The 15,447-nt window shown below is 49.2% G+C and overlaps 1 protein-coding gene across 9 annotated transcripts in view; it reads left to right on the top strand.

Annotated features, from left to right (window-relative positions):
- auts2a (activator of transcription and developmental regulator AUTS2 a) overlaps positions 1–15,125 on the top strand; it is a 489,911-nt gene extending 474,786 nt beyond the window's left edge. For 2 of the 9 annotated variants that reach the window (XM_031826629.1, XM_031826637.1), the window contains 13 exons: positions 1,898–2,465; positions 4,004–4,302; positions 5,266–5,498; positions 6,913–6,957; positions 7,928–8,023; positions 8,225–8,296; positions 9,016–9,045; positions 9,144–9,215; positions 9,773–9,914; positions 10,380–10,460; positions 11,663–11,746; positions 11,946–12,186; positions 12,305–15,125. In XM_031826629.1, coding sequence (XP_031682489.1) covers positions 1,898–2,465; positions 4,004–4,302; positions 5,266–5,498; positions 6,913–6,957; positions 7,928–8,023; positions 8,225–8,296; positions 9,016–9,045; positions 9,144–9,215; positions 9,773–9,914; positions 10,380–10,460; positions 11,663–11,746; positions 11,946–12,186; positions 12,305–13,625 — 3,284 coding nt within the window. In that variant the 3' untranslated portion in view covers positions 13,626–15,125. The remainder of the gene's footprint in view (positions 1–1,897; positions 2,466–4,003; positions 4,303–5,265; positions 5,499–6,912; positions 6,958–7,927; positions 8,024–8,224; positions 8,297–9,015; positions 9,046–9,143; positions 9,216–9,772; positions 9,915–10,379; positions 10,461–11,662; positions 11,747–11,945; positions 12,187–12,304) is intronic. The other 7 variants (XM_031826630.1, XM_031826633.1, XM_031826632.1 and 4 more) reach the window with 7 other exon arrangements.
- The last annotated feature ends 322 nt before the right edge of the window (positions 15,126–15,447 follow it).

The raw sequence follows: 15,447 nt of genomic DNA, 5'->3' as shown, positions 1-15,447 counted from the left end.
AAGGAACCAACAGGGGGGGGGGGTGTATTTGTTTCCAGGGATCAAGGAGACTGACAAATGACCTCTCATGGGAAGAGCTGTACAAATCTCCTCTGCTCCTATCCTCCTCCTGGCCCAGGAGTCTTCATTACGAGGAGAAGAGACACCTTCTTTTCAACGTTTCCTATTAGCACATTCTCAAAACAAGCCCAGCGACCTCAGGGGGAAAGAAAGGGGGGATGGAGAATTAGGAGGCTCGCCCTCCATCTGTCCATCTCTTACTCCAGGCATGTTTTCTACCTAGAAGGAGCCTCTGTAGAAGTTGGCAGATTGGCGTGGACTATGGCATGGATCTGGTCTGAATATAGACGGACACTGACTGGTGTTAGTGTGCGTTAGAGCCAGCATGGTGGTGCGAGTCAGTACCATATTAGACTACAGAAAACAGACATTGTGCACATTTTATTGTGGCCTGGTTGACGTTTTAGAATCAAACATTTAGATTTTTCTGCTGGATGGACCTTCCCGTTGTATTTAATAGGTTTTATAAAGCCCAGGATCATCAACTAGATTGACCCGCTGGGCGTTTTGTTTCTTGAGCGGATGGTCTGGGGACCGGAACATAATTACAAATCATTACTAGACTGGAACGCCAAACAGATCATATATTTGACTAAAGCATAATATTTTCAAACCTTGCTTACATTTGTATACGATCTCATACAGTGTATCACTCTATTATGCGTGGGAAGACTTCTGAACAGATTTACAAAATGAAAATCACTTGAAGCGGATTCCCTGGTGTTTTTACAGTCTTTTATGTAAAAACAAAACAGAAAAATGAACTCGTTTATGTTGTTGCTCAGAACACTTGGGGGACCGAATAAAATCTGCCAATTGGTGAACCCTGATATAGGCTATGTTGAAATGTCGTAATGATCTGACAAAGTGTGCCAGTTCAGAAGGATACACTTTATCTGCAGAGTGTGTGTGTGTTTTGTGTTCTCCCGCTGACAGATGTCTTTGCACTGTCTCATCTCTCCGGGGAGAAGTGGTGGTCAATAGCTGTTACAGCAGATAATAGATATTGATCCCTTGGTCTATCTGCTGCTGGCCAGGCATTATCTGGCCTGACCCCTAATGATGGTGTCACATGTGCCCTGGTGCTTAAATCCCTGTTTAACATTCTACTGGTAATGGATGGCTTTGTATGGAGCCCGAGAGAGAGAGAGAGAGAGAGAGAGAGAGAGAGAGAGGCAGGCGGAGAGACAGGTGACCAGGCGTGGTCTGCTCTCTGTCTGTAAGCTGTCTCTCTGTCATATTACTGCTAGGCCGGTCCCTGGGGCCCTTGGGTCTTCCTCTATGAGGCCAGGGGCCCCTGGGACCAGCCTAGCAACAATACTACAGAGAGCCACCTCAGAGGCTTTAGTCTGCTATAGTGGAGCACCAGAGGGCTGCCTGCCTCACTGCCACGGCCCTGCGGTACTGGCCCAATCATCAGCTCTGCAGAGATTTAGCCAGTGTGTGCGTGCATGGGTGCCCCCAGAAGCACAGAGAGAAACGTTAATTACTGGTTGTGTATGCACTGTCATCCTCCATTAGTCTTCCTGCTCCAGCTCATACACCATGCAGGGAGCTGACTGTTGATGCTTCAGCACAGTGTCTGTCTGAGTAGGACCTACCTGCCATGTACAAGCACTGTAGAGGGGCTCTGTTGAGGTCTTGCATCCTGTATATCGTACTATTAATGGACTTTATCAATGGACTGTTCTGTAGAAATTAGCAGAAATTGTCTAGTGTTTGGAAGCTCTTGTGGAGTTCTTATTTGTTGGAGTGAGCAGTCTGTGTGATTCAATATGAACCGTGTCTGAAGTACTGACCAGTCTCTCTTTTTGTGTTTCCATCTCTCTGTCCACAGTTCCAGATTTCAGCATCAATGCAGTCTCCACCAATGACAGCCAGGAGCGTGGCGGCCTGGGCCTCCCCAAGGTGTCAGGCCTAGAGCGCAGCCAGGAGAAGAGCCTGGAAAGCTGCAGGGAAGCCCTCGTGCCTCCCCCCGCGCCCAGTGCTCCCAAGCAGCCCCTACCCCCGCAGTCCTGTGCAGCTGCCCGCCCCCTGCCTCTGTCCCTACCCTCCTCCCAGGCCCAGCCCTTTCCCCCCAGCTCCCGTCTGGCCCAGGTACCTGTCCACCAGCCCCCACGCTCAGAGGCTTCCCTCAGGCCTCAGATCCCTGAAGTCCTGCCTCTCGCTCAGGGCCAAGAGCCCTCGCAGCCCCCCCAACCCAGGCCCCAGCACCAGCCTCAGCCCCTGCCCCACCCGCGGCCTCCACCCACCGCCAGCCTGCACCCACACCTTCCGTCTCCCGCCCTACCGGCCCACCACCCCAGCCAGAGCCAGGCCGGGCTTCATCGCCCTCCCTCACGCTGTGGGCCACACCCTCGCCCCCTGTCTGCCTACAGCAATAGCCTTAGCTTCAACGGCCTCAGGTGAGTCCCAAGTCTATTTACCTGAAAGTATTCAAACTCTTATCTTATGTCAGCATGTAAATGATTGGCAAGATCAAACCTTGAGTTCGTAATGCGCTGAAACCCTCCAGCCAAATAACATCGCTGACTCTCACCAGGATAGTTAAACCACCGCCTCTCCAGCTGAGCCATAAGTGCTTGGATTATTTACCACCCACATTGTCATCCGCTGATAGTAGCCTTCAGCTCTCTACCTACCAGTCACAGCTCTTTACCGATCTCTATGGATCAGCTCGCTGTTCCACCACCCATAGTCAAGCAGCATACTGTGCTTTAATTCAGCGCTCCAGGATAGCCGCCCCAGAGCCCCACTCAGCCCCAGTCCCAGCGAAGGCTCTCCGTCTCAGGGAGGCGCTGGCTCTGTGTCTGGAACCCTCTGCCAGTGTGCCAACGGGCCTGGCAGCCTCTGTGAATAATCACATGGTGGTTATGGAGACAGGCGGCAGCTGCTAATAAGCTTTTGGGCTTAGCTTGTTAAGATACTGCTACATGAGTCTCAGAGGGAGAAACCCACACACACAACAACAGGCTCTCTGCCTGGTCTCTTCCTCTCTCTTGCTCTGTCCTTTTTTATGCATGTACCTCTGGAGCTGCTTAAAGGGATCATTAATGTTCTTTATCTACTTCCCCAGAGTCAGATGAACTTGTGGATACCATGTTTATGTCTCTGTGTCCAGTATGAAGGAAGTTAGAGGTAGTTTGATAATGATAATTAGTGTTAGCTCAATGACTGGAAGGCTATGGGTATCTACTAGCATGCGAGCATAAACTTCCAGTCTTCATTGCACTAAAGCTAGTAGGATTGGCTCATGAAACGACCCCCAACTTCCTTCATACTGGACACAGAGCTATACAAATGGTATCCACAAGTTCATCTGACTCTGGGGAGGTAGATAAAGAACATCAGTGCCAAAATCCCGAAGTGTCCCTTCAACTAGAGAAGCGTTCAAACACAGATGCTGTTCTATAATGTTTGCCAGTGGTGGTTATTTTAGCAATAAGGCCCGAGGGGATGTGGTATATGGCCAATATACCACAGCTAAGGGCTGATCTTAGGCACGACGCAACGCGGAGGTTTGAAAACAGCCCATAGCCATGGTATTTTGGCCATATACCACAAACCCCCGAGGTGCCTTATTGCTATTACAAACTGTATACCAATGTAATTAGAGCAGTAAAAATAAATGTTTTGTCACACCCGTGGTATACGGTCTCATATACCACAGCTGTCAGGCAATCAGCATTCAGGGCTCAAACCACCAAGTTTATAATTGCACTTATAAACTGGGTGGTTTGAGCCCTGAATGCTGATTGGCTGACAGCTGTAGGTATATCAGACCATATACCACGGGTATGACAAAACATTTAATGGGGTGTGAAACCTTTCTGTCTATTAGAGCTTCATATCTACTATAAATAGGGGGAAGAGTTGACATGTGGAAGTGGTATCATTTTTCTTTTTCTCTCTCCCCTTCTCTGTCCTTCTCTCTCTCTAACAGCAGTCGGAGCAGTACCCCGGGCGGTACCAAGCCCCACGGCCCCGCTGGCCCGTCCCCACACCTACCCCACCTCCCGCCATCCGGCTCAGTCGCTGCAGCAGCAGCCACCGCCTTCCCCCTGCCCATCCCAGCCAATCAGATTGCTCCCCACGGCTTCCCCCCCGCCCTGCAGTCCTCGCCACACCCCCATCACCCCAATATGTTTGCGCCTCCAGCAGTTTTGCCCCCACCTCCGCCACTGACGTCTAGCACCCTGCCGGTCCCCGGAGGACATCCCGCCGCTGGGACACCCTACTCAGGTAGGCACATGTACCAGGCTGCCCCTCACGTGGTCTGGCAGGAGAACTGCACCACAACAACAAAGTGCAACGCTGTAAATTCTCATGGCTGTTGCACAAGACATGTCAAACTGTAACAGGGAGCGAGAGAGACGGACATAAGGTTACCTAGGTGCTAATTTATAGGAGAAAGAGACTGACGACTCAGGATTGTGTTAGCTGCACTCTGCCGTCTGTGTTTGTCTATAGTAGTGCAGTAGGTGCTGACAGGCATCCTGTCCTTCCCTCTGTCTATATTCTGTTGGGTTTGATTAATTGATTGATTTGGTTACTCAAACAACACCCACTATCTTTCCAATCAGGCCATGTGATGAAAGTGCTTATGCCCTCTCCTGTCGTGCCAAACTGTGATCAAATGTGATCATGATTTAGCAACGGTATCGCTATGAGCAATTCTCACTTTCACAAGGAAATGTGTTCATCTCACCGAAAATCAAAACAGTCAATACAGAATCATTGTATGTCAAATGCATTTGTCTATTTCTCCTCGACCTGTTGTGAACCGGTCAGTTAATGAACAGCTCCGGTCTAAAATGGGGTTAGAGGTTTTCATAGAATTGCAGTAACGTTGCTGACTCTTCAAGCAGCATGCTCCGTTCAGGAATGTCCTGTGTGACTCCCATAGTGAAGATGATACAAGGACGTTGTCATCATTCTCTACCTTGGTTTTAATGTGACATGTGACTAACACCATAGATCCTCTGTAATGGTTGTACTGCACCGTCATGGATATTGTTACTCTCACTTAAAACAGATCTGGAACAGACACTTTCGCTATCATGGGTATTCTTCCTCGCCTTCTCCGTAGCTGTTATAGAACCGATCTGGCAGAGACAAACACACACAGGCCCTGACCATGAGTCTTCTTCTTTCCTCTTCCTCCTCTTCCTCCTCTTCTCTCCCTCTCCTTTCTCTCTCCTCCAGAACAAGACCTGCTGCGCCAGGAGCTCAACAACCGTTTCCTCGCCTCGCAGAGCGCCGACCGCGGGGCCTCCCTGGGCCCGCCCCCCTACCTGCGCACCGAGCTCCACCAGCACCAGCACCAGCACCAACACCAACACACGCACCAGCACACCCACCAGCACACCTTCACTCCCTTCTCCCACGCCATCATGCCAACCCCTGCACCCCCCATGGTGCGTACCCCAGCCAGAAATGTGAGGATAAGTAGAACACCACTCCGGGGAAGGCCGAGAGGGTTGTGGGTTTTGGGGAGGAGGGGCGGTGGGGGTGTAATGATAGCAATGTTTGATGATGTCTTATTTTATTAAGCTTTTACAGCAAAAACCTCAAAGTGCTTGGTGTATATGCATTAACAATGGGCTGGAAAGGGTAGTGTTTTTGAACATGGCTGTTTTAATACAGTATTGGTACTATAAGGTAGTCCTAGTCTTGCTGGAGGAAAACAGTTTTTTTTGTGGCGTGCCTTCTAATAGTAACCATGTGTTTCTCCATTCTTTACCACAATGATGCCTTTCTTCTCCCAAAAACTCCTTCTAGTGTTTTCTCTGGAATATTTTGGGCACCCCAAACTTGAATCCAGCTTTTGCTAAATTGGCAATAACTGCCCCCAAGGCGGAGTTGTTTAATTCTGTGCCAGCTTTGAGAACATAATACCAGTTTAATCATTCTGTCTTAAATGACATCATGTACTGTAGTTAGTTGAGTTTTCATTATAGGAGAATGCTTTGGGTTTGGAGCCCCGCTGTTTGTCTGGGGCCACAGGCACTGTGTGGCTGTCCTGCTGATACAGGCCTTCTCACCAGCCCTCTCTCTAACACACACACATACCCATGGTCCCAGACAACGGACACACACACACACTTGTTTTTCTATCCTTGTGAGGACCTGAAATATATTTCCATTCTCAAAATCCTATTTTCCCTAAACCTTACCCTAATCTTAACCCCTAAGCTTAAAATAGCCTTTGTCCTCGTGGGAACGTAGGAAATCCCCACGAGGATAGAAGAATAAGACCACACACACACACACACACACACACACACACACACACACACACACACACACACACACACACACACACACACACACACACACACACACACACACACACACACACACACACACACACACACACACACACACACACACACACACACACACACACACACACACACACACACACACACACACACCTACTGTAACCACAGAGTATTTTACATTGCTCTGAAGATATTCCTCAAAGGCAGATTGGCTAGCGCTCTGGCAGCTAATGAGGACATGAAAGTGTTTTTAAGGCCGCAGTGTTTATACTTGACTGGGGGAAATGTATTCCCTAGGTCCACATTAAACCACTAAAACCTCCCCAAATGAGACACAGGGATACACAGAGCTGCATAGTTTATGAGCTCTTCAGTCGCTCACGAAATGGGAGCGAGAGAGGCAGGGAAAGGGCTGTTAAGGCTGAGGATAACGATGTGGTCAAATGGCTCCTCTGTGTTCTTGATTCACTAAACAGCCCAGTCTGACATGTAGATCATTAAGCTTCTCTTTAGCTGCTGGAATATTCTTTCCCTGTTCTTAGTTCTGTTTATTTCCTTCCTTCTACAGTTTGAAAAATTCCCAACAAAAGTTGACCCCTTCTACAGACACAGCGTGAGTTTCTCTGTGTTTGTGGGGTAGTTTGTACACTCAGTACATGCCTCTCCACCCATCTATCCATGTTAGTTCATGTTGTAGTTCTGTGTGTATTTACACAGTAGCTCCCATGCCTCCACCTCTGCTTCTGCTCTGAGAGAATACAGCATCCTGTCTGTCTGCTAACACGACTGCCTGCTTGCTCATTCATTCACTACTGTACCATTCACACGATGGAACCTGGCTGAATCATTGCAACCCCCTTCCTACTCAAGTGAATAGGACAAATTCTCAATTTAGTTCAATGGCTGTACCAAGTGTGTGCGTGCGTGTGCGTGTGTGTGTGTGTGTGCCGCTAAATGCTTTTGTCTCCACCACACTTGACCTCTGCCTTCAATTACTGCTCTGCTATTCAGCGGCATTCAACTGTTGTGCATGTTGTGAATCAGAGTAGCAATTACATGTTAGTCAGAGTTTGGTCTTAATTCGTTAATATGGAAGTATATTATGTAAGCCTCAACAGACACCCGTTGTGATTGTATAGGAGGATTCTTTCTGGTGAGAGAGTTCAGTTTTACTCTCAACACTAGCTAAGACTAGCCAATAACTGTAGATTTGTTTTAGTGGCTAATAGGTAACTCATAGGTTATTACTGTGTAATTACCATGTTAGTGCTTAGTAAATACCTGGTGATTTCAATCGCATTATAAAAGTCTAACTGTTTTAGTTTAGTGAAACACTTTGAGCCACTAAGGACAGTGACAGTTGTAGCTACCTGACTGACGTCGGTCTGGATGTTGATCCCTAGTTATGGTGGGTTTGTTGTGACATCATCATGTCTGCCATGTTATCCCCCCCCCCCCCCAGCCCCCCTGTACCCTGTCATGTCATCATGGCCCCTCCCTCCTTCATCTCAGTGTTCATCCAGCTCCTTCTCCTCTGTCGAAACAACACCACACCCATCCTCACTCCTCTCTTCTGTTCTCAGCTGTTCCACTCCTACCCCCCGGGTGTGTCCGGCATTCCTCCAGTGATCCCTCCGAACGGGCCATTCGGCTCGCTGCAGGGGGCCTTCCAGCCCAAGGTAGGGGCCACACACACTCAAGGAGTGAACATGACAAACACATCTTCATTGTAGAGGGTGCTCTGACGGCCAACACACAGCTTAATTAACATACGTTATCAGAATAGGGAGTGGACTTGGGAAACATGCATGTACACACTAAAGACAGAGACGGTGCTCCCCATACCTCCTCTCACAATGAGCTCTCTCTGTGTTCTGTAGACTTCTAACCCACTGGATGTGGCCTCAAGACCTGGAGCAGTCACACACACACTCTTACACAAGGACCCCAGGGTAAGCACCCTGTCTGGACACACTCACACACTCTTACATAAGGACCCCAGGGTAAGCACCCTGTCTGGACAAACTCACACACTCTTACAGAAGGACCCCAGGGTAAGCACCCTAGCTGGACACACTCACACACTCTTACACAAGGACCCCAGGGTAAGCACCCTGTCTGGACACACTCGCACACTCTTACACAAGGACCCCAGGGTAAGCACCCTGTCTGGACACACTCACACACTCTTACACAAGGACCCCATGGTAAGCACCCTGTCTGGACACACTCGCACACTCTTACACAAGGACCCCAGGGTAAGCACCCTGTCTGGACACACTCACACACTCTTACACAAGGACCCCAGGGTAAGCACCCTGTCTGGACACACTCACACACTCTTACACAAGGACCCCAGGGTAAGCACCCTGTCTGGACACACTCACACACTCTTACACAAGGACCCCAGGGTAAGCACCCTGTCTGGACACACTCACACACTCTTACACAAGGACCCCAGGGTAAGCACCCTGTCTGGACACACTCACACACTCTTACACAAGGACCCCAGGGTAAGCACCCTGTAAGGACACACTCACGCATTCAATAGTGAAGCCACGCATAGTTGCTAAATAACAACACCTGAGAGACATGAAAGTAACTGAGCCCCCCCCCTACACACACACATCTATCTATCCCCTCTTTAACTCTCCCTCTTTCTCTCCTCTAGCTAACGGATCCATTTCGGCCCATTCTCAGGGTAGGAATGCTTTAGTTCTACAAATAAGGTCCCATAATGTGTCCTTGAGAATCCTGCCTTTGAGGTTAACCATATCTCCTTGTTTTGCGTTTGTCCAGAAACCAGGGAAGTGGTGTGCCATGCATGTCCATATGGCCTGGCAGATCTACCACCACCAACAGAAAGTCAAGGTGAGACCTCCCCTTTGCACTTCCTTCCACTCACAGACTGTAGAGAAACACTGTCTGTTGTGCTTCACTATAGTGTGATTCTCTAAACCCCAATGTTTTATCATCTAAGCCCCAAGCCAGTTACATTGGTAGTATAATCCAGCTCCCCTCCTGGAGAGAGACAGTATTGAGAGAGAGTCTTATAAGAGGACTGCCATCTTGTGGTATTTTCAGTGGTGTTTTCAGTGGTATTTTCAGTGGTATTTTCAGTGGTGTTTTCAGTGGTGTTTTCAGTGGTGTTTTCAGTGGTGTTTTCAGTGGTGTTTTCAGTGGTGTTTTCAGTGGTGTTTTCAGTGGTGTTTTCAGTGGTGTACTGGAGGGAAAATGCCGTTTACACATATGTTTTATTTGCACGAGTGTTAACCCATCTTTTGCAGATATGCAATGAAAGTATAGGAAATGTTACTTTACTCGCATACGTTGATCAGCTTCATGCCTTAGCTCTCAGATAACCCTTCTGCTGCTGTGTAGGCGATGGGTTTTTCATGTGCTGTTTCTCCCTGTCTGGCGTCTTCCAGCAGCAGATGCAGGTCGACCCACACAAGCTGGACTTTGGGCTCAAGCCGGAGTTCCTGAGTCGACCCCCCGGCCCCAGCCTCTTTGGCGCGATGCACCACCCCCACGACTTAGCGCGCCCCGCCACGCTCTTCTCAGCAGCAGGTGAGTGCGAGTTGGTTAGTGTCCTGGGTAAAGGTAGATTGACACCATAGAAATTGGATTACCAGAAGGGACAAAGCCCTTCAGACCAGAACAATTTGACTGGAACACTCATGGGTCATTGTATTTCTATGATTGACACAATATCTCCAGGACCTCCTCTCCCCACAGAGCTAGATCAATCCCACTGGCCCCATGGTCTATTTTTAACATGGCGTGTCAAGGCAAAGCACCGGTCTCCACATAGGTTACAGATTACATGTTGAGATCAATGCTCTTGCCTCTAAAAAGGGACGCATCCTGCTTATCTTTCCTACATTGCATCTCAGTTCAAAATCATTAGGGAAGCTATGATGCTACAATCAAATATTTGAGCTACATTACACATGACTAAGCTAAGGGAGATGAATATCTACTTTTTCTATCATGAAGATGTCTTACATCAACTCTTTCTCTTTCCCATGTCAGGTTCTACACACCCGTCAGCCGGCCCGTTCGGCCACCCTTCCCACCACCCTGGCAACTTCCTCACCCCTGCACCTCACTTAGGTAAGGCGCAGCCCACACAGTACACCTAGTCAAGTCTAACTTGATTTAAATTTCAATTGATTTTGAGGGTGTATGGAGCACTGAGAAGTACAGAGTCTGTGTCAGAAGCTGGTTGACACTGTAAAGGAGCAATATAGAGAGGGTGCTGACTGTGTTTGCTCTCTCCTCCCTCCCGTGCTCATTCTCTTGCTCTTTCCCTCCCACTATCTCTCTCTCTGTCTGCCTGTCTCTCTCTCCCTCCCACTCTCTGTCTGCCTGACTCTCTCTCCCTCCCACTCTCTCTCTCTCTGTCTGCCTGACTCTCTCTCCCTCCCACTCTCTCTCTCTGTCTGCCTGACTCTCTTTCCCTCCCACTATCTCTCTCTCTGTCTGCCTGTCTCTCTCTCCCTCCCACTCTCTGTCTGCCTGACTCTCTCTCCCTCCCACTCTCTCTCTCTGTCTGCCTGTCTCTCTCTCCCTCCCACTCTCTGTCTGCCTGACTCTCTCTCCCTCCCACTCTCTCTCTCTGTCTGCCTGTCTCTCTCTCCCTCCCACTCTCTGTCTGCCTGACTCTCTCTCCCTCCCACTCTCTGTCTGCCTGACTCTCTCTCCCTCCCACTATCTCTCTCTCTGTCTGCCTGTTTCTCTCTCCCTCCCACTCTCTGTCTGCCTGACTCTCTCTCCCTCCCACTATCTCTCTCTCTGTCTGCCTGTTTCTCTCTCCCTCCCACTCTCTGTCTGCCTGACTCTCTCTCCCTCCCACTATCTCTCTCTCTGTCTGCCTGACTCTCTCTCCATCCCACTCTCTCTCTCTCTCTCTCTCTCTCTCTCTCTCTCTCTCTCTCTCTCTCTCTCTCTCTCTCTGTCTGCCTGACTCTCTCTCCCTCCCACTCTCTCTCTCTCTGTCTGCCTGACTCTCTCTCCCTCCCACTCTCTCTCTCTCTCTCTCTGTCTGCCTGACTCTCTCTCCCTCCCACTCTCTCTCTCTCTCTCTCTGTCTGCCTGACTCTCTCTCCCTCCCACTCTCTCTCTCTGTCTGCCTGTCTCTCTCTCCCTCCCACTCTCTCTCTCTGTCTGCCTGTCTCTCTCTCCCTCCCACTCTCTCTCTCTGTCTGCCTGTCTCTCTCTCCCTCCCACTCTCTCTCTCTCTCTCTGTCTGCCTGTCTCTCTCTCCCTCCCACTCTCTCTCTCTGTGTCTGCCTGTTTCTCTCTCCCTCCCTCAGAGCCATTCAGTAGGCCTCCCTCATTTGGAGGACTCGCCTCTCTCAGCACAGCAGCCTTTGGTGGGCTTGGAAACCCAGCACTAAGTGAGTTTCATCTCCATGACAACAATGTATATGTGTATTTGACAACCAATCATTTGGATTTCCTGTCAGATTCTGAAAATGAAAAACAAACGTTGCTTGGGGTATTCATGGAATTCTAACGTTAGAGTTGACCGACCATCACACCAGGGAAATATGCCTTTTAACTTGTGTTTTGGTATTTTCTTCTTTCCGTGTGTTGAATCCCTAACAGCGCCTAACTCTGTGTTTGGCCATAAAGACAGCCCCAATGCACAGCAGCACTTCAGCAACAATCACGAGCCGTGGAACCGGCTGCACCGCACACCGCCCTCCTTCCCCACCCCTCCACCCTGGCTCAAACCTGGCGACTCGGAGAGGAGCGCTTCAGTCAGCTCCCACGAGAGAGACCGAGACTCAGACAAGCGAGACACTTCCTCCGTCAACAAAGATGACAAGGAGAGGTGGGTGTTATGAAGAGACAACTCTGAATGTACCCTAAAGTTATACCACTGACAAACAATGAACTAGTGATACAAATTGAAATATGACTTTAAAGCCCATTGTTGTGTGTCCATCCAGGGAAGCCATGGAGAAGCGTCACCAGACCCATCCGTCCCCAGTCCCCATCAACCCCATCAGCCTGTTGGGTCACAGCCGTCCCCCGGAGCCCCCAAGGAACCACCTGCCCCCCAGCGAACCCCCCAGGGATAAGGACAAGCCCAAAGACCGAGACAGGGACAGGGAGCACCCCGACTCCTGGAAGGACAACGGCACAGACGAGCACAAGCTCAAAGAAAATCACCACAGCGACAAGGACACAACGCCAATCATCCACGACGTGCGGGTGTCTGAGGACAAGGCCAACGGTAGAGGGACGACCTCACCCTACATCCGCCAGACCAGCCTGGACCGGCCCAACGGGGGCCTGGGGAGGGGGGAGAGGGAGGCCCTGATGGAGAAGAAGGGAGAGCTGCCCTCTCCATACGAGCACCACAAGAAGAACAACAACGAGGTGAAGGTAAAGGAGGAGAGGAAAGAGGAGCAGGACAGCCCTGCGGACAGGGACAGGCCCCCCTCTCACCCACACCCTCACATCCACCCACACCCGCCCCAGGTGCCCCCCACGCCCAGCTTCCACACCCACCCCGCCTCCTCCATGGCGATGCCCATGGGCATGGCGGGTGTCCACCCAATGAACAGCATCAGCGGCCTGGAGAGGACTCGAATGGTGGCCCCCTTCATGGGCATTAGCCCCATACCAGGGGCAGAGAGGTTCCCCTACCCAGCCTTCCACTGGGACCCCATGAGGGACCCGTACAGGGGCCTGGACATCCACAGACGGGACCCTCTGACCAGGGAACTGCTGCTGAGAAACGACCCCCTGCACCGGCTGGCCGGGCAGCGCCTCTACGAGGCAGAACGCTCCTACAGGGACCGAGAGTCTCATGACTTTAACCGCGACCACCACCACCCTCTAGCCCTGGAGCAGCGCCGGGAGCAGGAGGCCCGGGCCCACCTGGAGGAGCGTGAGCGCCTGCACATGCTCAGAGAGGACTACGAGCACGGCCGCCTACACGTCGCCATGCACCACCCGGCCCTGGAAGGCCACCTGCCACACCCCCACCCCGGCCTCATGGCCCCCGGATTACCCAGCATGCACTACTCCAGGGTCAGCCCCTCGGCCGCCGCTGCAGCGTATGCCGCCCACGCTGCCGCAGCCGCAGCCCACCAGAATGGTATCCTGAACAAAACACCGCCCACGGCCTCCCTGAGCGCCCCGCCCCCCCTTATCCCCACGCTGGGTGCCAGGCCAGGATCCCCCAGACGGACTATGCCACTCACCACAGACATCAGAGACAGACCGTCAGCCCACAACCACAAAGACATAGAGGCACGGTGAACGGAGCGGGGTGCAAACCCAGCCTCACCCTGGACTACAGGCAGATTCTGCCCCATACCCTGTGTCTGACAGAATTACTAACACTGAACTCACACCAAGCACTTAGCTTTGGGAAAACTAGACTGTACCATAGCTGTGAATAATATGTGGTTGAAAAACACCCACAGATGATGTTTTTGTTTAAAAAAAAGGGAAAAAAGGGGGATGAAATTATGTAAACAAAAAATGAGATTTTACTCAACTCTTTTTTTCCAGTTTGCTCCTGCTTTTTGTGTGTATTGTTCTCTTGTATAGAACTTGACCCTGAAGGGGTGTAGGGCAATGGAAACGGCACCCTCACAAAGACATTTTGGAATGTACAGGTACGTCAATGCATTGACAGGCAGCAAAGTGTGTAGAAGAAATGTGTACAGTCGACATGCTCACTCCTTAAGGAACAAATCAAGGTACAAATATGCAAAAGGGTGTTTTGAAAGCTTTACTTTGAACAAATGTAAATAGAGGACTATTATTAGGAAGGAGGAAGGGTAGTATGTGCTTTTTGCTGATTGGTTTTTGCTTGAAGCGGCAGAAAAAGCATTGTACCAGAGACCACCATACCCCCCATTCAACTATGCAACAAATGTCTGGGCTTACACTCTGAAAGCCAGCCTGGTCCCCACTCCAACTAACTCTGACAACACTGTATTCTCTCCACAACCAAGATCTCACAAAACCATAATAATGTATATATCACTGAAATGAAATAGTGCTCGTAGAAAAACACTATACCGTACAACGGTTGTGCAAACGTAAAACAATTTTCTTAAAAATTATACAAAGTTGTGGTGACAATCCTTAAAATGTCTATTATAGAGCTATTTTTATTTTCAGAGGAATTCCAATGCCTGAAGTCGCCGAACAGACAGTTTAAAGTGAGAGAGATCCCTTACTTATCAGTTACCCCAACAACTCAACTCACACTACTCCCACTATTAGTCTTGTTTTGGAGAGAATACAGCACATGTACAAAAATACACCACATTATCCCTTCTAAAGGAGTGTACAGTATGTGTTTGGAAATAAGTTATGTTTATCTAACAGTGTATTAAAGTCCTAAGTTGTTGTATCTACAAAAAATTTAAAAAAGACAAAAAAGACAGTCTAAACTATGGATAGTTTGTTTCTAATGAGCAGAGATCTATTTTAGTAGTCCACTGAAGGTTTAGTTGTGCGCTTCAAAACTCTGTGAGAGCCAGATGTTGTGCAGTGTTTTTTTTAAACCCCACATTAAAAATGTCCACTGGAGCCGTAGTGGTTAGTCAATGCGTATTGCAGAGAGATTGTTAACAAGAAAAACCTTTTTTGCTGTTAATCATGTACGTTAAAAAAAGTATTTCTAGAATCAAAAAAAATAATTAAGACCAAAAAAAAAAGAAGCGACTGAATCTTCAGCATGCTCCTCATTTAAACTTGTGTTATGTAAATTGTGCCATGTTATTAAAAAATGTGAACTAAAAATGTCTACTGGCTTTTTTATGATCATGAGAGGTAAATAATTGCGGTTGGCACTAGAAATGTAAACATAATGTCCGACCCGACATCAGTGGTGTAAAATAACTACACTGAACAAAAATATAAACAGAACATGTAAAGTGTTGGTCCCATGTTTCATGAGCTGAAATAAAAGATCCCAGAAATGTTCCATACGCACAAAAAGCATAATTTTTTGCACAAATTTGTTTACAACCCTGTTAGTGACAAATATAATCCATCCACCTGAAAGGTGTGGCATATTAAGAAGCTGATTAAACAGTGTGATCATTACACACGCGCACTCTGT

This window comes from Oncorhynchus kisutch, linkage group LG6 (genome assembly GCF_002021735.2).
Source record: "Oncorhynchus kisutch isolate 150728-3 linkage group LG6, Okis_V2, whole genome shotgun sequence".
Lineage (NCBI taxonomy): Eukaryota > Metazoa > Chordata > Actinopteri > Salmoniformes > Salmonidae > Oncorhynchus > Oncorhynchus kisutch.
The sequence above is the reverse complement of the archived record's forward strand: the minus strand, read 5'-3'. Positions and strand labels throughout refer to the sequence as shown.